Source organism: Pantherophis guttatus, chromosome 2, assembly GCF_059756535.1.
Source record: "Pantherophis guttatus breed Tessera chromosome 2, ASM5975653v1, whole genome shotgun sequence".
Taxonomy (NCBI): domain Eukaryota; kingdom Metazoa; phylum Chordata; class Lepidosauria; order Squamata; family Colubridae; genus Pantherophis; species Pantherophis guttatus.
Window position 1 is genome coordinate 174046521 of NC_142064.1, and position 26442 is coordinate 174072962.

The 26442-nt window shown below is 40.3% G+C and overlaps 1 protein-coding gene across 12 annotated transcripts in view; it reads left to right on the forward strand.

Annotated features, from left to right (window-relative positions):
• The window catches only part of LOC117658956 (transforming growth factor beta receptor type 3-like), a 32323-nt gene extending 11893 nt beyond the window's left edge, over positions 1-20430 (forward strand). For 5 of the 12 annotated variants that reach the window (XM_034407093.2, XM_087887334.1, XM_087887332.1 and 2 more), the window contains exons 5-17: positions 1028-1196; positions 1782-1941; positions 2311-2467; positions 2852-3041; positions 5661-5905; positions 7930-8070; positions 8824-9141; positions 9616-9745; positions 10039-10110; positions 12759-12869; positions 17407-17451; positions 18011-18115; positions 19957-20430. In XM_034407093.2, coding sequence (XP_034262984.2) covers positions 1028-1196; positions 1782-1941; positions 2311-2467; positions 2852-3041; positions 5661-5905; positions 7930-8070; positions 8824-9141; positions 9616-9745; positions 10039-10110; positions 12759-12869; positions 17407-17451; positions 18011-18096 — 1824 coding nt within the window. In that variant the 3' untranslated portion in view covers positions 18097-18115; positions 19957-20430. Of the gene's footprint in view, positions 1-1027; positions 1197-1781; positions 1942-2310; positions 2468-2851; positions 3042-5660; positions 5906-7929; positions 8071-8823; positions 9142-9615; positions 9746-10038; positions 10200-12758; positions 12870-17406; positions 17452-18010; positions 18116-19956 lie in introns of those variants that run through there. The other 7 variants (XM_087887335.1, XM_034407102.3, XM_087887336.1 and 4 more) reach the window with 5 other exon arrangements.
• Positions 20431-26442: the final 6012 nt, after the last annotated feature.

Genomic DNA, 26442 nt, shown 5'->3' on the forward strand with positions numbered 1-26442 from the left:
AGGACTTTCAGATGTGGCAAAAGGAGGACCTGTCCTCCTATCTTCCATCTGGCAGGCAGGCATAGCTTTAAATTCAAATATTATCCAGCTTTTTGAATATCTACAACAAGCATGTCCAACAGTGGTGGGTTCCAACCGATGTTACCATCAGTTCTCTTTGTGCACGTGCTTTGCGCGTAATTGCCGTGCGCATGCTTGCTTTGCTTGCATGTGCGCCGAAGTGCATTAGATTTCTGCCCAGCTGAGGCGCAGCAATCCACTCTGCCACGCCTATCAGCTGGGCTAAAAAACGACAAATAAAGGTAGGTATAACACGGGGGCGGGCGGGAGGGCCCAGCTCACAGTCATAGAGAACCAGTTCGCTGACGTCACATCATCACCACTACTGGCTCGCCCGAACCGGCCCGAACCGGGAGCAACCCACCACTGATGTCCAACCTTTTGGTTTGCCTGAGCCACATTAAGTGAAGAGGAATTGTCTTGGGCTGCAAATAAAATAGTTAAAGCATATACATAACTAACTTCCTTTATTTTTTTATATTTGTTATTATGATCTTGTGGGGTCACAACACTAGCTGTTCAGGGCCACAGGAGGCCTGTTGGCCACAGGCTGGACATGCCTGATCTACAAGATACTTCTTGAGCTTCCCAACCAGCTTTAGCACATTCCTGCAACTGAAAAATCAGAAGTTTTTCTGATGCTGGAAAAAGTAATTTCATATACTTGTAGACCTGGGTCCTTTTTTTCCTTTTTCTTTTGCAATTTTTCACTGTTTGTCACAGATGTCAAAAAAACTAAAGAGTTTGTCCTCCCCCTTTTGCCCCCATTTGTCCTTTCCAATTGTCTGTACTCTCCTTTGCCTGTTCAGATATCTAGTAACCCTAGGGTTGAGTGGGCCTGTAAGTCTACGGCTGAGGGTAACTCTTGTCACTGTCTCCTAGAGTAAAGTAAAAATGAGATATGCTTGGGAGAATCAAATTAATTTAAGGCCAAGATTCTTTCCCCTTATTTTCCCCTTGTCTCCAGGTCTCTCTAGGCTCTAGCATCTCAGCCACTCAACTGGTGGCATCTGCAGAGACCGACTTCCCAAATACTGCGAGAGGCCTGCTTAAGTGGGCACGTAGGAAACATGGAGGGGTCACTTCATTGGCTGAGTATCATGGAGTCAATACAATCTACACACGCCTGGGATCTGGTATGGGCCACACGGAAGCAGAGCTGGCTTCAGAATTATCTGCTCTTTCTATGGGAGGATGGGATGTACTCTGGAGGGCCTTAATGCAGGCGGTAGAAGTTGTGGGGTTTAGCAGTGTAATAGAGTAGCAGTGAAATGGGTGTGAGCATGTTGTGTTTATATGGAGGGGGAGGTAGAAAGGAGCCTTTGAGTTTAGACCTAAAAAGAAGGGCTTCAGGAAGGAGGAAAACCAAGCTTCTAACCTGAATCAGATGCAAGCATGAATCCATAATTTGTTAAAGGAATAATTTGTTATTAAATTAAATTATTATTAAATGAATAATTATACTGAAAATATACAGGTTACAATTTGGTTCGTATTTAGGTGGATCCTATCAGGCATAGAGGCTGAATGAAATAAAGACAAGGACCACATGAATTCAACAATGTTAAGTGAAAACCCATTGCCAACCAAAAGAGTCGAATTGGACTGAAAGGTCTTTGATGTTAAATTAGCAGAAACAGCCAAAGTTTTTTTCCTTAGTAAGATCCTATCTCAGCAATTATATACATTCTTAATTCTCTTCTTACTTCGTCCCTCAATAGGTGGGACAGCCCAGGCAACTTGCAAATTGCATAGGAATTTCCTAACGCCCAAGCACTTTGCTTCTGAACGCCAGCTGCAGCCCCTGAGAATTTGCCAGAATCCTGATCCTCCTCAAGATCTTGAAGTTCACATTATCCTTTCCAAAGGTGTGGCCCCCAGGTATGCACTCGCACCTTGCCCAGAGGGTCTAACATTGATGGGTGGCTGGAAATAACACAGCAAAGCCGTTTATATTTAGAAGAGGCTGGACTGTTACGGAAAACTGACATTGTTCTTTGGAGTTGGGTGGGAAATGGAAAAGGATGCAAAAAACAGGCCTATGATAAACTGCATCAAAATGACATTAAAAATCACAAACATTGGGAACTGGCTTGCAAATATAATTCACTTTGGATGTTGTTGAAACCGTGTGTGTGTGTGTGTGTGTGTGTGTGTGTGTGATCAAGGAATCCTAACAATTCGTGGAAGCACAGATCTGATTCCATAATTTTTAGCTTGATGGTCTGATACTAAAGGTGGAGATGGCAGTCTGCTCTCTTCTAGGCCCAGGCTGGTCCATCTGACTGTTGAACTTCATGCGGTTGGAAGATCTCCACGCCAGAGGCTCCTCTTGATCCTGAAGAGTGAAGGAACTGCCCAATGGATGGTTCGTGTCCACTGTTTCACTGGACAGCTGCATGTACTGGTACGGGCAGGATCTGCCACGGCACACTTCGGGCTTCTTGGTGTTCTCTTTTCAGCAAAAAATGCTATTGGTAGATACCTGACATTGTCTGTCTCCTCATCTGCAAATGTAAATACAAATATTTGCAGAATTAGGCAGTCTTACCCACCTTTTTCTGTATGCTAGTCTGTACCATTGTTCTCCCTGGCATCAAACACTATTTCTTTGGCTGGATGTCACTCCACATTATTCCTTATTGGTGAAAGGGAGTAGTTGCTTTTCTACTAGGAGCCTTTCTAAGCACTACCATTCTGTTTGATTTCCTGGCCTGCCTCCCCTTTGAGTTGGCTGTTGCTCTTGATTTCAATGCTCTCAACGTATCCATCTGGACTGTTTTCATTCCAGGCTTCACACAAAGTCACCGTCAGCAACCCAGAAAAGAAGCAGCCTCTCACGGTGATTCAGCAGACGTCTCCTGAGCTGGCTAATGCTAGAGATCCTTTACAATATGCAGCAGAGCAGAAGCTACCGGTGTTCACCTCTTACACCGAAGCTGAGCGGGTGAACAGGTTTCTTCTGATTGTTGGACTGAAGGGTAGGTAGTTGTTCAAAGGGCTGAGGTGGAAAAGACCAATAAAGGGAAATATTTTGAAGCTCAGGATTGTAATGAGGGGTCCTTGGTGCTCTCTGAGCTTGCCTGTTTTCTTGCAGAAGTTTCATTATCCAAACTAGGTAACACCATCAGTGCTACTAAGGAGTGCGGTACAGCAAATTGCACTCCTTATTAGCATTGTTGATGTTGCCTTGTTTGGGTAATGAAACTTTTGTAAGAAAACAAGCAAGCACTAAGGAGCCCTCATTCACCGAATAGTTTGGAAACATACCAGCAGTGGTCATGAGGGACAGGGGCATTGTTATACTTCTCTTCCGGAAATTCATCTTGCAATACTTTCTGCATTCTGTTTTTAATTCTTTCTGCAAAAAGACTGGTGCTACTCTATCTTACGGCACTGAGATGACCAGAAAGAGATAGAGGGAGATCTTTCATGTACTTTAGCAATCAGGAGTCAAGACCGACTTGAAAGTAAACCCCCCCCAGCCAAATTTTACAATTTTTTGGATTTTTGAAGCGTCATATCTTCCCATCATAAATATTTTTAAATTATTGACTGTGACTAATAGTCTATTCAGATTTTTTGACATAGCCGAACCTCTTCTGATAGGCCACACTATATCCATACACAGTATGGAGCAGGGATTAAACTAAGACCAAGGAGACTGAGGTTGAACTTGAAGCCAACTGTCATCTGTGTGAAATGATGGAAATTATTATTTGACCTTTTCCCTGCTTTTTTAAATATACAAGTCAAGGGAGAGAACTTACTTCAGTCTAATTTGCATCTCATAAAATGTGAGCACAATTCAAATTGCACTGACAATGTCTCCTTAAATGGTGACGAAACATTTGCAACCAAATTGCCAAGCTCGGAGCTCAAACCAACAGCCTAGGAACACTTGTTAAAAAAATATTTTAAAGCTTGTCAGATTGTCAATGAGCTCAAAAATTGTGATCACAAGGCTCAGGTTTTATTTGATATTAATCTATTAAATTATTACATAAAATAATAATTTTAACAATTTGAAAAAAACAATTACCATATTTTTTGGAGTATAAGATGTACCGGAGTATAAGACGCACCTACCTTTTTGGGTGAGGAAAAGAAGAAAAAGAAATCTCCCTCTGCCTCTGACCAATTTTGCTTCCTTGCAACAAACAGCAAACAGCCTGCTTTATTTTCAGTTTTGTTTTCAGCATAGCTTGATTAGCAAAGGAAAAAAAAATCTGCTCCAGCAGTTTACCTCTTTGCAGCAAGCAGCAGAGCCCTGCGCAAAACAGCTGAAAGCAAATCAGCTGAGAGTCAGGAGGCCGATCCAATCAACTTGTGCTAATTAGGCTGTGCTGAAGCTGAAAGGAGCTGTTTTTTCTTGCTGTTTGCTTGCAAGTAGGTAACTGCTGTGAGGCAGAGGCCAAAGGGTGAGGGCCAGTGGGTGGATGGGGCTACATTCGGTGTATAACACGCACCTAAATTTTCACCCCTTTTAGGGGGGGGAAAGTGCATCTTATACTCCAAACAATATGATATATGGATGAACCTTCTGTCACATCCTAGGCTGGCCAGCTACTCAAGAGAGCTTCAACGCAAGGATGGTTGTTCTCAGCTAATCTCTGCAAATGCCTAACGTTGCAGTTTTATATTTACTTTTCCAATACTCAAAGGGCCACCAATATACTGATTTACAAATTTGTGAAATATTTAAGAGCACGTGGGGTAGGCTTAACATCTAATCAAATGGAGGAATTAGTGAGAAATTATTTTTTAAAAATTATGCAGTTGAATATCCATGCTTTATAAAGGAGTTTCTTTGGGAATCGTAGAAAGAGAGAAAAAGTAAGGAAAACAATTGTTACAACTCAGATTTGCATAAAAATTTAAAAAGCCCATCCAACTAACTTAACTAGTTGCTTGTGATTTGCTTTTCATATCATGTGCAGGAATCTTTGCTGGAAGATCCATTGGAAAAGTGTATTAGTTTAACTGGCTGGATGGGCCCAAATCCAGCCAGTTGTATTTTGAGGGATTTAAAGCCAGGCATCCCTTTGGTGGAAAGAGATTGCTGTTTGGAACAATTGTGATTAAAATTAATTTTCTAATGCAGATTGCCTGGTTAGTAAACCCATCAGTACTGTACTTAGTTTAGATTAAAAAGAGAAAGGAGGGTTTTTTTTAAACTTAATCTTCAGGTTAATGGTATTGGAGCCATGACACTCTAGAGGGCGCTGCTAGTACGCCAGATAAAAGAGTTTGCAGATAAATTACATACTGCAGTGAGGGTAACATGACACATTATATTAATTTAATTGTCCTGGCACTATGTATAGACAGCTCACCCCTGAATGTGCCTCTACATTTTTTGCTGAGTGTATAAAATATTTCATGGCACTCACAACTTAATGACCGCCTGATTTTACTGTATAGAGATCATTCCACCTCTTTGTCCCACTGAGCGTACTGAATCTATAGAGGAGAGAATCATATTGTACTGAAACTCAAACCTCTATGACTTCAGTAATACATGAAAGAGTTCACCTACTAACAAGAAAATGCTGTCTGTATCCCACACTTGTTTTTTTTCTCTCTCTCTCTCTTTGCAGAGGCCATACCTGCTGCTCCTCTGGAGAATCATGAACTCTTTGGACCCATGTTCTTGCTTCTCTCCAGACTTGCAGTTGAGAGACAGCAGTTTCCAGAGGCTGTCACCGTAAGCTGGGAAAACAAGCGGAAGGAAGAGGACAGTTCTGTTCTCTCTACCTTGGCTGCCGCTGAAACAGAGAAAGTTGAATCTGATTTCTGCTATGGGATCCAAAAGCCCATGCATGAAAAGGAGGATATAAAGAAAGTAAGTAAACTAGCTGAGATAGTTCCAGGCTTGGAAAGAGAATAGGTCTTCTAGAACAGTGTCTCCAACCTTGGCAACTTTAAGCCTGGAGGACTTCAACTCCCAGAATTGCCCCAGCCAGCTTTGCTTTGCTTTGCAGAGCTGGCTGGGGGAATTCTGGGAGTTGAAGTCCTCCAGGCTTAAAGTTGCCAAGGTTGGAGACACCTGTTGTCAAGGTTGGAGACCCCTGTCCTAGAATATGATTTCATGTGGAAGGGTGGATGGGCAGACCTTCAGCTGCCACCAAGAACACCATTTGTAAGAGATTGCATTGCATGAATATAGGAAGCTACTTCAAAGAGTGATGCAACTGGCCAGCCAAACATTTGTTGGTAGGAATGGCTGAGTAGAATGAGTAAACAGCTACTTTACAGATAAAGTGTCAGGTCTTTGCTGGAACAAAGCCACTAAACAACCAGGCACAAAGGGGTTCTTACAGAACATATTAATTTTTAGAGGTAATCTTAGCGTACACTTCAGTACCTTTCTGGTCTGGTTGCTAAAGGACACTTCACATGAAATCTTTCAAGCCTTAGCTTGCATGCTTGGTGATTTTCTGTTCCAACAATACTCCTTGCCCTGCTTGACAATAGCAGTTAAGTATATGGAGGTGGCAGTGGTGGGTTTCAATTTTTTTTACTACCAATTCTGTGGGTTTGGCGTGGCGTGGCATGGCTTGGTGGGCATGGCAGGGGAAGGATACTGTAAAATCCCCATTTTCTAATAATAATAATAATAATAATAATAATAATAATAATAATAATAATAATAATAATAATAATAATAATAATAATAGTAATAATTTTATTTCTATACCGCCCTTCTCCCGAAGGACTCAGGGCAGTGTACAGCCTATTAAAACACAAAAATATACGGATATCAATTAAAAAATAATTACAATTATTAAATAATTTCGGCCTGAATTAAAACCCAAAAATTTATAACACCCAATTTAAAAACATTTACTTTGATAGCTTGGCCTGGCGGAACAGCAGGGTCTTGAGGGCACAGCGAAATACACGGAGGTCGGAGATCTTGCGCAATTCCGGGGGCAGTTCATTCCATAGGGCAGGAGCTCCGACAGAGAAGGCCCTCCCCCTGGGTGTCGCCAGCCGACATACCTTGGCCAATGGCACCCTGAGGAGCTCCTCTCTGTTGGAGCGGACTGGTCGGTGGGAGGCTACTGGTGGCACTTGGGAGGCAGAGAGTAGATGGGGGCGGGGCCAGTCAGAATTTTTACTACCGGTTCTCTGAACTACTCAAAATTTCCGCTATCGGTTTTCCAGAACTGGTCAGAACCTGCTGAAACCCACCTCTGGCAGGTGGTTGACGTACCAATAGAAGATCCCATCTCCATCCACCCCCATCCACCCTACCCCTTCCCTCCTCTTCTTTTAACTATAATTTGTATTTTAATTATTAGAAATATTTATTTTTTATGGTTTTTATTGCTTTTATATGTAGTAAGCCTTGCAGCAAGATAAGCAGCAAACACATTTAACAAATAAATAAATAAATAGAATATGAGAGCCAAGGTTTCTCCCAGATTTGTCACCTGAGAGTCTTTTAATTCAGGGGTCTCTCATCCCCTGGTTCATGGACCGGCACCGGGCCACAGCATGCCAGAGAAAGGGGGGGAGGGGGAAGGGAAGGAGGGAGGAGACACTGCTAGAAGTCCACTGCTGAACTTGCTTTGGAAAAAGTTACAGCATTTCATTTCCCTTTCAGGCTTTATTGGTCTTCTCGGATGAGCTATGGCTTACCCTAACTGTTGGTATGCCAATGGCACAAACAAATAGCAAACGGACTGGTGCTTCAGTGTACTACTTATCTGAGATTTAAAAGAAAAGCCTCATAAAGCATGTTGAGGTTCAGACTTTATGTGGGCATAAAGTTGGTCTGTGATTCTTACAATTAAACTCTTGTGCCAAATATAAACCTCTTTCTTTCCTAAAGTTTTCCTTGTCTTTTCTACTTCAACCCAGGCATTTTCCTCAGAAGACAAAAAGTTACAGGACCGTCATTTTCGCCATGTCCAGCTCAGCCTAGATGTGTCCAATTCTGAGGCTTTTGTCAAACAACCAGGATTCTGTATCGTCTCTGCCAACAGCCGGGTTTTTGTGGAAGTAATACTGATATTCAGTTTGAAAAAAATTGACTTCTGGTGCAAAAATTCAAATTTCTTATCCCTTAAATAGTGCAAGGCCACTTCACATTTTCCAAGTTGCATTATTTCAGGGGTTGTGGCCAGGACTCCCAGCATCTCTCACTTTAACTAGGCCAGAATCTGCTTACTTCTTTTAAAGTACCAATTTAGATACTACTTGAGACAATGGGTTTCAAAATCCTACATATTTGGAAGGTATCAGCTTTGGAGCCTTTTGCTCTTTTCCCCAAAACTTGGGAAAGAAGATCCTCAAAGACTATGTTAATTAGAGGCTACTTCTAGGCTCCCTCAAGGATTGGTCACTTGCGTGAATATTCTTTCTTTCTTTCTTTCTTTCTTTCTTTTTTTTTTTTTGTAGCAGTTATGGAAGAAAAAGTGAGTTTTCAGGTTGCATTTCCTCTATTGGGAAGCCTTCAGTAAATGGGCCTTCATTTTGCCAAATATGGTTGTTGGGATTGCTCCGTTTTTACAAGGAAATAGTATGGCCAGTCAGCATTTTTGGGAGAGTTTTTTTAGAAAAGCAACTACAAGCATATTTATGATAACCATCAAGAAAAATCCATATGATTGTATATATTTGGGCTCCATCCCCCACAGGCAGAGCCCCGTGATGCTTTCTCTGTTCCTTACTCCATTCTTTCAAGATCAAGCATTGGGTTTGCTAACTCTATGGTGGGGTGTTTTTTTGTTTGTTTGTTTGTTTGTCCTCCAGGCATCTTTGATCACGTTTCACTTCTGTCTTGGCTTCACCATCCAACAATGCTTCATCTCTGCCTCTTCGGATTCTTCAGTGATATCTTCATACCTGCTTATCCAACATGGCTGTGCAGCTGATTCCCATGTCAACCTGTTAGCACCTCAACAGGCAGTTCAGGACCAGGCATCGCGCCCAAGATACCACCAACGCCAACGACTAAGTTTTGTGCTCCAGCCTCGCTCCAATCATTCCATTCATTTCTTACATTGTCGCCTGACACTCTGCAACAGGGAACCTCATGACTCCAGCAAAACTAGCGGTTCAATCCCCAAGGTCTCTATAGCCTTTTAGAGCAAGGAAATGAGCTTTTAACAGTTGCCCAGGAGCTCTGTGCAAATACTCACTTTCTGTCTCTGACACTGTCCTGACATAAGAAAATGTCTTGCGTTAGGTCAGGCTACCTGCCAGGCTTCGGGTTGACCATTTGGATAGAGAGGGTATTAGATACCCATGTTTCTTCCACCCATCTTGGAGTTTTTGTATGCAAATCAGGTGCTCGATCACTGAGCTATGGCATATGTTTTGTCCAAAGTGTGGAAAAGTAGTGCTTAAGAACAACTGAGAACCTGGGGGCAAGGCAAAAGGGAAGCTTCTTAATTTATCTCAAATGAGTTTCTGCACAGAATTACTTAATGTAACTTATTTGGGAAATTAGATGCATGATCTTATTGAAAAAGATAGTGGCATTTGGTTCAGACTTTTTCCCCCTTGCAAAGAGATACTCTTTGAGACAGATTTTTGTTTCAGTGCCAGTTTGAGAACAAAGCCTGCAGGAGAGAAGAGCCAGCCAGCGGGGACTTCCAGCGTACCATCACAAAGCCCATCATGGTGACCATGGAAACTCCACTCAGACCAGCTTCTCCTAGTCTGAAGCCAGGTAGGTGTTTGGCTGTTGGCTCGGGAGAATGGCATCCCTCGCTGCAGAGAGATTTCAGTGCCTGCATTTGGGGAAGATAGTCTGCACCACCCCTTTCCAGGATATGAATGAAAATCCAGAGATATATGACCCTTTTTTTGTGCATCTCCTCACATCTAGTTATAGGCAACACACAGCAGTGATTGGGTGGGCCAATGTAAACTCAAAAATATGCACGTATTTTATGGAAGACATTTCCAGATTTTTGTTTTTCTCAGCCTCTCCCTCCTTGACTCTTACATTCTTTGCCATAGATAAATCCCTGGCTAACCAGCAAGGAAAAGCAAAGAATGCCAGGAAATTGCAGAAGGCACAGCAAGTTCTGAGTGAGTATGTGCTGATGTCTTACTTCTTTAAGCATGTATCCTGGGATATGGAGAACAGTTCTGAATCCGAATTCCATCTCCTTGCCTAGAAGAGGTCCCAGGGCTTTTCCCGTAGCTCAGTTTAAGTGCTCTACTCCCATCTGTGAACCAGCACAGGTTAAATGCAATGGGGAACCTTGCTCTTCCCCATTGCATTTAACCATGGCTTGCAGCCAGAGGGCAATGTCATTTCCCACACAAAGAAGGCCACTTTTCTCACACTTTCTCAGTGTCACCAGCTGACAAGGAAAGAAATTGCCAATCGCAGTACAACCACAACCAGAAATTATTTTGACAAATGGCTGTACTGTACTATGTGCTGGAGCTTGATTCTTTTTCATTTGCTGCCTCTCCCAGAGTGGAGATCAGCTGCCCAAGCAAGGTGATTGGGATGAGGGACTGTTTATCTGCTGGTTCTCCTAGCCAGTCCTCAGGCCTAGATCAAGCAAACTACAGACAGATGTAGAGTCAGCAAGCTGATTCTAACACAACTCCGTGTGTTAGACTTGTAACAGACTTATAGCTGTTGTTTGTTCTGCTATTGTACCATGCACGGTTAGGGGCTGTGCTGTGAAGCAGTAGAGAAAGAGAACAATCTCTCTCGTACATTTCATCTTGCAGCTCCCCATCACTGCTGAGCAAGTACAATTCAGGCAGATTCAGGTCTTTGAGCTGAGGATTAAGAATTAATAAAGAAAAGACACCACCCTCCTGTGGTCCACCTGATAGGTCTATCAATAAGACGGACAACCAAACACATGATTGTACCCATGATTATCATGGTATTTTTGCTGCTCACAGGTCAAAACAGTGCTTTAACATCAGAACATTTAAGGATGGCTTTAAGCAGCCCGAGGTATGGGTTGGGCACAAAGTGAAAGCAAATGTCTTGTGAATATAGCAAAAGAAGCAAGGGTAGGAGGGGTGGTGGCACATATGTATCATGAAAAGGCTCAAATATGGCCATATCAATGACTCCTTCTACAATGTTTTTCTAGTTCTTCAAGGTATATATTTGGCTCTATTTCCACAGTAGTGCCCCCCCCCCAAAAAAAAGAAAAGAAAAAGGAAAGCTTCCACTTGTTTAACAATATGATTCCAGTTACTTCTCATTAGGGATGTGCAAAACTTACCGATTCAGGAGCAGACTGTACTGAATCTCCTCCTGATCTCACTCTGGGTATCTCCTGTGACAGAATGTCCAAGGTTATCAGATTTGTTCTTGTCATGTTGACCTGAGTTGCATGAATCACACACATAAGAAGAGGCGGGGAGTCTAAAAGAGGTTGTTATTAGAAATTTAGCTGCTGTTTGGGGGAGAGGTGAAAGACAAAGACTGACAAGAACATGGGAGTACTGTCCATCACAGGAGAAGTTATGATACATCTTGGTGACAGAAAACAGTGGAGTTCAAAGGACACTTCGAAGACTTCCGAAGAGACATTTGATGGTTGGGATTCCAGGGGAAGAGGCAGTGAGAGGGAGGGTGAGTTATGAGCTTAAGATCCCAGAGAGAAGAAAAGAAGAGAGCAGAGAATAACAGAAGATAAAGCAGCTGGCAACTCTTTGTCTCTACAATGTTATCTATAAGTCAACTCTTTAATGTTATAAGAAGGAGTTACCCAGGGCAGGGAGGAGGAAGGGAATTGTTTAAAACCTGTATAGCTATCTGAAAGTTAAAATAACTCTGCACACAAGGAAGAAGGAAATAAATACAAACAAAATAAGATCTTTTAATGAGGGAGAAAAGAAAGGAAGAATTTAAGAGATAAGCAGTGAAGGAAATACAATAGCGATAGATTTATACTGCTCCATAGTGCTTTACAACGTCCTCTGAGCTGTTTTCAGAGTTAGCAAATTGCTCACACCAATCTGGGTCCTCATTTTACTAACCTCAGAAGGATGGAAGGCTGAGTCAACTTCTGGCTGTGAGCATAGTTAGCCTGTAATACTGCATTCTAGTGCCACTGTGCCACCAGGGATCATAATATTTAAGAAAAAGCAGAATCGCAAAAATAACAGGAGCAACAGTAAAATAAAGAGAATTTTGAAATATAAATTCACTATAAAGAACTGCCACTTGTGGCAGTTCCAAACAACTTAAGACATCTATTTAATTTGCAAATAGCCTGATAATAAAAATAGCTGTTTCACTGATAGAATTGCATGCCTGGTTTGTTGCCATTCTAAAATGACTGGAATAGTGTGCAGAGGAAGAATCAGATATTCCAAAGTTCCCCAGAACATACACAAATAGGTTTTGAATACCCTTATTAGCTGGCTAAAATATTAGCTGGCTTATAATTCTTTAAATTCAAAGTATATGTGTTATTTGCCAAGTTTCCCAAAATAACATACCTCCCACAACTCTGAAATCTGCCCAGTTTTGATCTGATGAGTTTGAAATAAGAAGATTCTTTTGCAAGAGTTAGAATGATCTTCCTCTTTGTTTCAAGAAATGAACTAAAATGAATGGAACCTTGATTTTAGGGGGTTTTTTTTCCTTGCAAATTTTTAATTTTTGGGACTTGTTTCATATTTTGCAACTGGTTTTATTGGGCAAAGGGAACAAGACTTCTCAATTCCATGTATTTCCAACTTTTCTGCAGCTACTCCTTCCCCAGTTCTGGAGCTCCCAGCTGTCTTTGGCATAGCCTTTTCAGCATTCATCATTGGCATCTCCCTCACTGGTGGCCTCTGGTTCATTCATTCTCAGACGCGTATGTAGAAGGACAGTTTTCAATGCTATTGCTAACATTATTCCATGTTCCTTCTGGCTGCTGCCAAAGTCTGTGACAAAAAGTATCATAGTAGACCAGATGAAGGGCCTATTAGTTCAACCTGAAGGAGCCGAGGTGGTGCAGTGGTTAGGGTGCAGTACTGCAGCTACTTCAGCTGACTGCTAGTTCAGCAGATCAGTGGATCAAATCTCACTGGCTCAAGGTTGACTCAACCTTCCATCCTTCCTAGGTGGGTAAAATGAGGACCCAGATTGTTGGGGGCAATATGCTATTTAGTATACTGTCTTTGGTGTAAGCTGCCCAGAGTCCTCGGAGAGTGGGCAGCATAGAAATATTATTATTATTATTATTATTATTATTATTATTATTATTATTATTATTATTATTATTATTATTATTAATAATAATAATAATAATAATAATAATAATAATAAACAACCTGGTGTTTCCCAGAATGGTCAACCAGAGGACAATGAAGGCCCATTAAGGGTTAAGTTTAAATGAGCACTATTGCATCCGTACCCCTCAGATGAGAACTTCCAGATAATAACTTTTATGAGCTGAATAGTATTATAAATATAGGAGACCTGTTTCCTAGTTTCTCCACATAATTTTATACAATTCTATTATTTATTTACTATTACTAGTGTTGAAAAGCCAAAAGATAAACTTTTTCCCTATAGAAATAGCTCCAGCTCTTGAAAACTTTTTTGGTGATGTATTTATCAGAATGTCGACAGTAGTCTAAATATAATTGCATTCTAGATTTATAGAAACAAATAAATGAATCCCAATATAGATTTCATATTTTTTATGGCTACTGCATATGAATTAATGTTTCAAGCTCTTTAGAACTGACATGACAGGCTATTGAAAGGTGTCCTGGAATTGCAATAATCTTATAATCCTGATTATGAAGCTGCAACATTTGTCTCCTGGTGTATCCTCAATATCAATCTATACAAATTCCTCAAGAAGCTCTAATAAGACATATTTTCAAATGCTTTTTGAAAGTCTATCCATTGGATCAGAAAGAATTGAATAAATTAAATATTGTTCAATATAAAAATTGTAAAATGTTGTTAAACTATAAGTAGAAACCCAATATAATCCAATAACAGTTTTACTGTAATGTAGAAAAAGGTACTTTATTATAACCAGAGACCAGACAAATTAAATGCTTATCAATACTAAACAATAAAATAATTTTGACAATTGCAGTAATGTCATTAAAGGATTAAGGAATACTTCCTAGATAATTATTCCCATGCATAGCAACTTAAAACCACTCCAAGACATTCAAGATAAAAATTAAATTGTAACTGACAAGCAGTCAATTGGCCAGTTTACAGAGGTAGCTTAGATGTTACAGATAGTCCTTGACGTATGACCACAATTGAGCCCCAAATTTATGTTGCTAAGCAAGACAGTGCCCCATTTTGCGACTTTTCTTGCCACAGTTGTTAAATGAGTCACTGCAGTTAACTTAGTAACATGGTTGTTAAATCAATCTGGCTTCCCCAATGACTTTGCTTGTCAGAAGGTCACAAAAAATTACCCCAGGACACTGCAGCTGTCATAAATACGAATCCGTTGCCAAGGGTCCAAATTTTGATCACATGACATGGGGATGCTGCAATGGTTGTGTGAAAAATGGTCGTAAGCCATTTTTTTCAGTGTTGTTATAACTTCAATCACTAAATGAATGATTGTAAGTTGAGGACTACCTGTATTTCTTGACCCACTATCACACAAATTTTGGAACATTTTTGTCTAAAAGCAGCAAAAAATGGCTTTGACTAGTTTGGAGGATAGAACAGAAAAGCTGTGATGTAGTTCATGCAATAATCACCGGATTATAAACTACTGGTCCCAGCAGTTTTCTTGGCAATGTCTTTCAGAAGTGGTTTGCCCTTACCTTCTTCCTAAAGCTGAGAGAGAGTGAATGACCCAAGGCCACCCAGCTGGCTTTGCCATGGGGTTCAGTGCTCTCTCATTTCCTGTTTAAGAGTTATATGACGCCATAGTCATCTGTTGGTTGGATTGAAGTGTCATTAGTATGCTGATGATATCCAGCTATGTATACCTGGGCTGAATGATGCCATGGAGTGATGCTGCAGAGTGTCATGTCATGTGTGATGCAATGGTTGTCTGAGTGATGCCATGGGGCTCCTGTCTTGGTGCTCTAGGATCTGGATTGGGAAAAACAGGCTTTGACTCAATCGTGTAAGACCAAATGTTTTGGAGTTGTAGGACCTCCAAGTTCCAGGGACCTTTTATCTTTTGTTCTAGAGAACGTTGCAGTCCATACAGACCTTGTGCCTAGATTGGGGGTCGTGTTGGACTAATGGCTCTTCTTCAAATAGCAGGCTGCACTGTGGCCAGAAGGCTCTTTGTAAAGTTTTGTGTGATGTGCCAATTGCACCTGTTCCTGGATTGGGAGGACTTGCTCACATCACTTATGCCTTTGTCACATCCTGTTTGGATTACTGAAATGGGTCCTACCTGGGGGTACTCTTGAAGAGTATTCTGGAAGCTTCAGATGGAGCAAAATGCACCACTGTAAGGCAGGAGGGATATGTGGTGGGTTCCCACTCCAAAACAGCTCCATCTGGCAGGGCCAAGGCTGTGTGCCTTTTCTGCTGTGGCCCCCATCTCCTAGAACATCATCCCATCTCTGTTAGCCTTCCAGAAGTCCCTTAAACTCTACCCCTTTATTCCACCAGCCTTGGGGATCCCAGGTGAAGAATGAGATTGAGTGTGGTTTGTTCTCTCACTTTCTAGGGTTTTATCTATTTATTTCAGTTGTAACTGATTTTAGATTGCTAGGGAGTTTTTAGCTGTTGTGGTGGTTTATGCCACCCAAATTCACATGTTTGTGAGATGGGTAGCTATATGCAAGTAGTCCTTGACTTATGACTGTAATGGAGCCTGCCCATTATGGTCATAAGTGGTACTGGTTGTTAAGAAAGGCATTGTGATCCCCTCACTTAGCAACCACAATTTCTCGTCTCCCTATTTTGTTTATTAAGCGACTGTGAAAGTTGTTAAACAGAGCATGGGATCTATGTATCACCCCATAGTGCTTTACAGCACTCTCCAGGCAGATTACGATGTCAGCATATTGCCCCCAACAATCTGGGTCCTCATTTTACCAACCGTGGAAGGATGGACGACCTTGAGCATGTCAAGATAGAACTCCTGACTGTGGGCCCAGTCAGCCTGCATTCACTTTGCCACCAAGGCTCATTGTTATCTCCTGTGAGAACTATTTGCCTTCCTGAAAAATATAACTTCAATCACAAATTGCTGTTCAATATCTTTCTTTTAATGCATTGAAGTAATGTTTACTGTTGGTCTTGATGTTATTAGCAATAAGTTTTTGAAAAATCATTTTTAGAAACTGTTACTTTCTTGCATGATCCTCCTCCTCCTTTTCCTCCCACTCACCCCCCCCCCCCTATAAATTTGTGTCTATTTTGGTGATCCTTGTTTTGACAAACATCTATTTAAAAAAAAAAAAACCTTTCCCCCCTAAAAAGACTCCTTTACCATGTTTGGTACCTATGCTCTATTGGCCTCTTTTGGGACTATATATAACAATATAGTAATAACCAAATTGGCACAGTGGTGAAGATGTTGGTCTAGAAACCAGGTTGCTGTGAATACTAGTCCTTCCTTAGGCATAAAAGCCAGTGGGGTGACTTTGGGCCAGTCACTCTCTCAGCCCAAATCACCTCATAGGACTGTTGTAGGGAAAATAGAAGGTGGGAGGATTATGTTTGCTGCTTTGAATTGTACAAAATAAATGTGGGATATAAATCTGATAATTTTAGCTGAATTGCCATGATCATGGATTTGAACTCCCCCCACCCCCAACCCTTCTGGAAAGATCTGATCCACTTAAATTTCCGATCACTTTGTCTTTCTTATATTGGCTGTACAATTATTGTTCATGATTCTTTAAGAAGGCCCGAGATTCAACACAGAAAGTGTGTGTGTGGGGGGGACTGGAAAGAAACCAAATTATGTACTTAGGCTTAGGTATAGTAAGGGTAATGAATTAAGATGTTAAAATGGAGAACAAATAATTGCTGTTTTATTAATGGAAAGATTGTGGAAAGGAAACATGGCATTTAGGTGAGGATCTATAGTTAAAATTACTCAGCCTTGTCGTTCTGCCACATTTCATTTTTACTCATATAAGAAATGTACTACAGAATGTTACTTTATAATAAGCAGACAATATGTCACAATGCTTTCTGTGCATCAATGTAATTTTCAAATCCAGTTCTCACCATGAAGAAAAGACAACTAAAATGACACAAAGTAGAGGTCAGAAAGTGGAATTAAATCTATGGGATAGTGAAATCCATGGCCCTTTTCTTTCTTCAAAATTTTTAGCAGATATTGTATATCCTTTTCCCAGGATATTCCTGGGCTTTTTTGCCCAGGAAATAAAATTAATTCTAAAAATTAAAAGTTTCATATGTTACCATTGTCCTTGAATTCTTAGGTAAGATGGCTGCCAGAAAGAAGGCCCAGCTTGCAAATGAGAAAGGTAAGGTAGTCAGCCTTGGTAATTGTATTTATTGGTACTTGATTCCTAGTTTCAAAAAATAATTAAGCTCTGCATGTGAAGAAAGCCAACCTAGTCAATTTTATTGGCTTTATATTTCCCTGGAGTGTTTTCCCCAAAGTATTATGGGAGTTATAATTCAGTAACAATGCACAGATCCCTAGCTTCTCTCCCCTCACACAAAATATGGTCTTGTTCACTCTTCCATGGGAATCCCTAGTTTGGCTTGAACACCTTAAATGCAGTTTTCTCTACCCAAGTGCTCTTCAAATATTTCAGTAAATTACTTGCTGCAAAAGCACCTGAGCCAAATCAGGACTGTTGCACACTTCAGCTAGTTTTGTTTGACCTCATATGTAACAGTAAGAAGCTGGAGTTACACATAGATGATCATAAATAAACCCAGAACAAATAGGAGAAGGCAAGTTTGCCCATTTGTGGAAGAGGCAATAATCCTATATTGAACACAAGCAAGCAGAAGGGGTTGCTGGAGAAAGAAAAAGAATGACACGTTTGTATTTTATTGCATTTTACCTACCAGCTCCTGAAGAAACAGCTGTTTCCACTACTCTGGATATTTCCTCAGCTTTGAATGTAAACAGCCCTGCAGATAATTTCCTGTCCTAGAAGCCTCTCCTGAACACAGGTAGCTGAATTTGTTAAAGTTTGTGGGAAAATATGACTGGGATTCAACGCTGACAAAAGCAATGAAGGCCAACTCTGTTGTCAGATGATACATATGTGGAACTGTCTTTAATTTTCAATGAAATATTACTTATTCCATGGATTTGGTTGAGAATGAAGAACTCTTGAGCAAGTGTTAGATTGACAATGAAGTAACTCACAAGTGACTGGTCCTGCAGCAGCTGCAGCCATCTACTTTTCATTGCCTGAAACGTTATTTAAAAAAAAATTGGGTGAGCGCCATAACGATCTAGCATTTCCAAACTATATGGCATACTAGGCTCAGTTTCCTGTGCCACTGAACTAAAATGGGCAGCCCTGTGCAAGACCAAACATGTACTAACCGTAGGTACAATCCCTTTCATCTGAACAGAACCAAAACTGCTAAGACGTATTGTATGTTGCATTTGTGACTGCTTTATAGTATAGATCTCAAAAATAGTGAACACAGGCTGTTGGTTTGAGCTCTGAGCTTGGGAATTTGGTTGCAAACATTTCATCACCATTCGAGGAGACATTGTCAGTGTCTCCTCGAATGGTGACGAAACGCATAGGACCTGGGTACTTGCGGGACCGCCTTCTGCCGCCGATAGCCTCCCACCGTCCAGTACGCTCCCACAGAGAGGGACTCCTCAGGATGCCATCGGCCAGGCAATGTCGGCTGGCGACCCCCAGGGGGAGGGCCTTCTCTGTGGCAGCCCCCGCCCTCTGGAACGATTTGCCCCCGGAGATAAGAAGGATATCGGATCTTCGGGTCTTTCGCCGAGCCCTGAAAACTCTTCTTTTCCAGCAAGCAGGGCTGGCGTGAACCCCGCCCCCCTTTTTTAGTTTTTAATGGTTATTAATTGTTTAGTTTTAATTTGTTAATGGGTTTTAATTCGCACTGTTTTAATTCGGGCCAAAGTATATAATTCTTTTAATTAATTTTAAATTTTGTATTGTTATGTATTTTAGTTTTGGCTGTGCACCGCCCTGAGTCCACTAGGAGAAGGGCGGTATATAAATTGAATAAATAAATAAATAAATAAATAAACCGAGTTACTAATATTCAAACACATTTCATAGTGAACATAGCTGGTGAATATAGAGCAGCTTGTGCTACAAGCACTGTTTCCACCTATTGGAAAATGCAGTCCTACCACAGTTTGTGAAAGATTATGGCTAAAGAAATGGTGAGAAGTAAAGTTGATTAGTATGTTAACCTGCAAACCAGCCACCTCACCAATTACAGGTAATTTACAACAGTTCATTTAGTGACAGTTCAAAGTTACGGCACTGAAAAAAGTGACTTATGATCATTTTTCACACTTATGACCTCTGCAGCATCCCCATGGTCAATTGATCAAAATTCAGATGCTTGGCAACTGGTTCATACTTATGATGGTTGCAAAGTCCTGGGGTCATGTGATCCCCTTTTGCGACCTTCTGACAAGCAAAGTCAATGGGGAATCCAGATTCACTTAACAGCTGTGTTACTAACTTAACAAATGCAATGATTCACTTAACAAATGTGGCAAGAAAAGTCACAAAATGGGGCCAACTCACTAAACAAATGTCTCAGTTAGCATACTTTGGGCTCAATTGTGGTCATAACTTGAGGACTACCTGTATGGAAAGAGACAGAAAGGAGTTGCATAGCAGCTGTAAAATTTATCCCACTGAGTTGTATAAAATTGTTACTTTTGTATTACTGGGCAAAAAAACACACCAAAAACTGCAGAGGAGAACATGAGAATTGTAACAGGGTGGTTAGAAGTACAGAAACCATTTTTCTATCCACTTTTTTTTTTTTTATCTTAACAGATTCTGGGATGAATTTTCAAGCTTCTATGAATCTACTAGCCTTCTCCCTCTATTACAAATGGAAGCTTCAGTATCTTTTTACTGTCCCTGAATTGGTGCTTGATGGTCCAGCTTCAATAAGTACATGAGCAGCAGGAAGATTTTTCATTATGGAACAAGGTGGAAGACTAAAAAGTTGTATGTCTCTTCATTGAAGTGTGCCTCCTCAACTGGGCCATCATCAAAGGGAACTGTCCTGCTTGAGTCTGTGCTGAAATATCTACATTCCTCTACTGTGACAGATGTGCTGCTGTTGTTATACTTGGGGAAGTTATCAATTAAACACACTGGGAGAAAAGATAGACTAGGGAACATTTAATAATTCCTACTGAGTGTTATCTGGCTGTGTTTTCCTGTCCAATAGTGCTAATATTTTGTAACTGATATATGTACATGACATGCCCTATCCAACAAATAAACTATTTTAGATCTTAATGTATTGATCCATTAACCAAGTGTACTAAGAAAAGGCTGAATTTCCACAATATGTTAAACTACTGCCTACCCACAATCATAGCCCAGAATCTTACACCATTTCTTTATTAAATTATATTATAAAATATAACTATATAATATTTATATTACAAATTTATAATATATATTATGACATAACTATATTATAAAATATAAACTAAACCAGCTCCAAAAGGTTTTAAAGAAGCAAGTAGCAAAAAAAATGGTCATAACAGGGGAATTTTGTTAGTGATAAAGCAAATGATAGTGTTTCCTATTAAACTGCTGAGCAGACTAGCAAAAAAAGCATTGTGACTCTTCAGCAGCAATAGTAGTCTTCACGCTTTATGCTATTATTTGGAAATGCCACTCATTTGATCCACTATAACGTAACATATGCTTTGTTCCCAAACCCTTATTTAGTGGTCAAGTAATTAACAGAGGTAGCTGTTGACTTATAATTGGAACCAGAATTTCCATTGCTAAGCATGGTGATTGTTAAGTGAGTTATGATATTTTTGGGCCACAACTGTTAAGCAAATCATTTGAGTTGTTAAGTGAAGGGCACGTTTTTTAAGCAAATTGGTTTCCCTCATTGACTTTGGTTGTTGGAAGTTGGCTGGGAAGGTTGAAAATGGCAATCATGTGACCCCAGGATATTTCAACCATTGTAAAATACATGTTGGTTGCCAAGGGCTCAAATTTTGAGCACACAACCAAGGCGATGCTGTGCAAGTCCTAAGCATAAGGACTAGTTGTAAGTCTCTTTTTTCAGTGTCATTGTAACTTTGGCCACTAAATGAAGTGTAAGTTGAGGAATATTTATTTATTTAAAAAAATTATTGGCTGCCTATCTTACCATAGGGTAACTCTGGACAGCTTACAGTTACATTTAGGTTAAAACAAAAAGTTAAAATCAAACATTAAAACCAAAGACACATGAGAAGGTTGGGGAGAGAGGGGGGGGAGCTGGGATCTGTTATTACTCAATCAACCACCTCCATTGCGCTGTTCCCCCACTGGGGCCCCAAGCTGATTGGCACAGCCACATCTTTAGGCCCTTATGAAAATATAGGAGGTCAAGGCCAACCTCACATCGAGGGGCAAAGAGCAACAGCTGAGAAGGCCCTCCTCCTGGATCCCACCAGCCAGAATAATAAGGCTGACAGGACCAGCAGTATGCCTCCTCTACAGCACTGGGCCAATCCCAGTGGGGTGAGATGGTCCCTCAGGTAACCTGGACCCGTGACATGAAGAACTTTAAAGGTGATTACCAACATCTTAAATTGCACCCAGAAGCAGACTAGCAATAGCAATAGCACTTAAACTTACATACCGCTTCACAATGCTTTACAGACTTCTTTAAACGGTTTACAGAGTCAGCATATTGCCTCCAACAATCTATGTCCTCATTTTACCAACCTCAGAAGGACGGAAAGCTGAGTCAACCTTGAGACTAGTGAGAATCAAACTGCCGAAGTGCTGGCAGTTGGCAGTCAGCAAAATTAGCCTGCAACGCTGCATTCTAACCACTGCACCACCATGGCTCTGGTAACCAATGCAGCTGGCAGAGCAGTGGTCTTACAGGGGCCATTTTTGGGGGGCTCAAAACTACTCACACTGCTGCAGTCTGCATCAGCTGCAGCCTCCAAATGCTCTTCAAGGGTAGTCCCATATAGAGCACATTAGAATAGTCCAGTTGTGAAATGACTAGGGATTGAACGATTGAGTGCAGGTAATCCTGGTCCAGGAAAGACTGCAACTGGCACACAACACAAAGTTTTGTAAAGGCTCCCCTAGCCTTGACTGCCATCTGTTCCTCAAACAGGAGTCATGAGTCCAGGAGAACCCCAAAGTTGCGGACCGGGTCTTTCTGAGGAAGTGGCACCACATCAAGAGTCAAAGATAACAAAGTCCCGGATCCCGGGACCAGTGTACCCAAAGCCATTCGGTCTTGCCAGGGTTCAGTTGAAGCCTGTTGTCCCCCAACTAGGTCCCCACTGGCTCCAGGTATCCCAAAACGGTGGCCACAGCATCACTTGGGTCACCAAGAGGGGAAATATACAATTGGGAATACCTGTTATGTTTGTTTGTTTATGTGATTATTTATATATACATTATTTATTTTGTACCTTTATTATTTCTACATATCACTCAAGGCGGTGAACATATCCAACACACCTTCCTCCTCCTACTTTTCCCATGACAGCCCTGTGAGGTGTGTTGGGCTGAGAGGGAATGACTGGCCCAAACTTTGTTTGTTAACAGCTTCTAATTTAACCTTCATTATTGGCCCAAATTTTGGGAGAAAAGATAAAGTGGGCTCATTCTTCAATGTATACACAAACAATAACATGGCATTGTAGAAAATTTTCTACCTAGAGTATCCCTGCTTGATGGGAGCTAATGCCTGCAGGTTCTCAACATTCATGCCACAGCAATTATCTTACTTTACATTTCCCAGAAGTTGTCAGGTATTCTGCATAAAGGACCTATATTTCTTTTTCAGCCTATCCTAGTTTGCCTAGCAGAATTTAGGATATGATGTGGGACTTTTATGAGTAGTAAGAATGGTAAGATAGGCCTTCCAGTTGTGATTACAACCCACAATGTTTTCTTGAAAAAGCTAAAAACTTCCCAATTTTGGAACAATTGTAAGGCAGATGTTGACACCCCCTAGGTACATTAAGTACTTTTTCCCAATAATGAGTATTGTAGTCCAAAAAGGCTTGAGACACAAAGTTAAAGACCGTGTAAATAGTTTATTATTATTTTTTTTTAGTACAGGTACTTTGTACAACAATATTTGTTTTAAAATGGGAATTGGCTGGAAAGAATGGAAGTTATATTCTGAGTAGCAGAGAAGGAACACTGGTACGTACTTACACTAAACACATGATTTTTGGAACCGTTTGGGGGGGTATGAGAGAACAATACATTCTAACCGGAAAGCAAGCACACACTGTTACGGGCAGGCTGCTTCTGGATATTCAGCAGCTTGCTAGCGTTCAGTGGTCTAGCTGTACAGGATAGGAGAAAGTCAGTATATGAAGATAAAATGTGGGCAGGGAAGAGCACTGTGCACAGCCCCAGTATGATAGAGCATATCATTGGCTTCACTAGCTCTTTCACTTTCAAACATGAGAACAAGAAACACAACAAAGATATGGTGAATTTGCATTGCTAACTTCAATGCAATGTGGCCAATTTAATTTATAGCAGCAGGCAAGCTGATCCCACTCGAATTTTGTGCATTTCAGAAACTACCACACACATAGCAAGAATATTTTTACATACACATGGCAGAACATGTTCTTCGAAACAATGGTTCCTCAGGATTCTCTAGGCAATAATTTCATAGCCAAAGAGAGAAGCTGTCTTTTTTTTCCTCACGTCAATATCATATCTGCTTAAGCAATTTGCATAATCAAATGCAAGAATGCCAGATTATTCACAATCCAAAACGTGATCTCCTATTGTCGATCCTGATTAAATAAAATTCTTAATCTGGGCTACCATCTCAGATTATTATTATTTCTTCCTTTCTATCATTATTTTGCCTGAACATACATTTTTATAACCCAAAGCTCTTGCTTTATTGAAATCTGTTGCAAAGTCATTCTGATCAAGCTTAATTTTGGTACCGTTTAAAAATTCTCTCTTCACAATACAAAAGTGTGTTTGTATGTGAGGAGGAGAAATACAGAGAGGACAATGTATCCCAACAGAATAATAAACCATTTTGGGGGAAACAAATCCCACAGGGATTAGATGGTTTTCCTCATTATATTTTCTTAAGAAAATAATAAAAAAATGGATGTAATGAAAAAAAAACTTATGTCTTTTAACAGTAGTGTTTAACAATTTGAGGTAAAGACTAACAAAACATTTTACAGGCATTCATAGTGAGATTTTGACCTGTTACATAAAATTAATTTACAACAATACAGAACAAGAGCATTCACACTCTTATTCTTGCCCATTAAAAACAAAAGCATAGTTTTTAACCGTGTGTGCTGGCAATTTCACAGATACTAACCAGTACACGCCTCAAATAACCAGAGTAGATTCACAGAATTTAGTCCCAGATAGGAAATGTACCTTTTCTTGGTAGAAAGCACCATGACCTCAATTTGGCTCCAATACTCTTAAAATGATGTGGTTTCTGTGATAAAAGCTAAATAAACTAGGACCTTGGAAATACAGACCAGTTTCCCCTTCCTCTAATTTTAATTCCACCCAGTTCCCTAAAACACATTGTTTTTTAGGTTGCATTACAGCCCAAGATAAGAGTGGGGAAGAGAGGTACCTCTTTAATGTAATTTACAATATGGCGTCCAAAGTTAGGAAAGTTAGAAGCTAAGTAAATTCAATGCATCCTGCTTAAACAGGATGGGACAATGGCACCCAAAAGAGATGCATTCAAGCGAGTAGAGGTAGTTCTCCACTTACAACAGTTCATTTAGTGACCGTTCAAAGTAACAAGGGTAAATCGAGGACTACCTATAACTCAAATTCTAGTGTCAATCCTGGGCGGAGAACAGAAGTAATAATCCCAATCCCAGTCCTAACAGAGCACCATGTTGATTTCCTTCTGTGTAGAAGAAAATCTAAAGAAAACCCCCACAAAAGTGCAAATTGAAGTATGCTGGTAGCTACCATGAGCACCAACTTCAGCCTGTCCAAAATAATCTGCTGGGGCAGCATAACAATCTGCTTTAAGATACTAGGTGTGTTAAACTACTTTATAAGTAGGTCCTCTTTCTCAGCAAAAGAATGTGAGGCCTACCACAAGATTCCTCATGATATTGTGTTCATATAAATATTTGGGGGAGGGATATACAGGGTAGGCCACGGAAGATACAGTAAGAGAAGAGATACCTGTGGATACTCATGACAGAAACAAAAATGCACCTCAAAATGGTGTTTTGCTTCCTCCCGGTATATATGGCTGCCCCATTGGTCAAAGGACAGAGTGGGTTTGGCACCTTCACTGGGAAAAATAAATAAATAAAGGCCCGAAAAATAGCCACAAAAGGAAATACAAGGGAAAAAATGCACACAAGAACCACTGCATTAAGAACTGGCTTCATCCTTTAAATTTTGTTTGTAATACTTCTTGTTAAAGGAAATAGAAAATTTTAAAAGCAGCAAATGACTGGCTCACAAATAACTTGGCTTGGAAACTCACAACTATGTTCAGAATAGTTCCTACAAATACAACATCCCTCCCCCCCAATTAGGCAGTTACTTTTGCTGGAAAATACAGATAAAAAGCAAAGGTATTTGATTCTTGGTTACCAAGATTGGCTCGGTGCACTTTTCTTCTAATGGGCTTGCTATGTATTCTATGGATTGATGGTTTTTAATAGGCCTGTACTTTGAAAAAGAAAAAATAAAATTCCTTGGAGATATTATAATTTATACCCAGCAGAGGAATGGGGTGGGCTGAGGGTTGTGGATAGCTTGATATAAATGGATTCTTTAAGAAGAACTAGACACTTGGTAAATCAAGCTCATTCCGCTAAAATTGAGGCTATGTTTTTCAAGGCCTAATGTAATTCACTACATGACATTTGGTATCTAACCAAACTCAACCAAAAACAACACATTATGCAACTTGAACAAGTGAGTTTTCTGCACTTTGCTGTGATGAAATTAATTTCCCATCTCTTGCTCCTAATATTTATTTTATTAATTTTCTACAGGTTTCATTGCAAGTTATTCGATATAATATTTATCACATGGTTTTATGTTTATTATCCAGAGCTCCAAAAGGATACTATACTATTTCCTGGTATGGTATAATCTTCTTCTGCACAAGGAAGATTTAACTCTTATTCTCTGATGTTGCATGGATCTCTGAGAAATTAGACCAAAACACTCCTAATATATCCTGTAGTTCCTGGTATTTACTAGCATGGAAGAAAAAGAAAGTTATCATTTTCTTCAAGTTTTTATACAGTAGACGCAGTAAAGAGTGGGAAGTCGGAG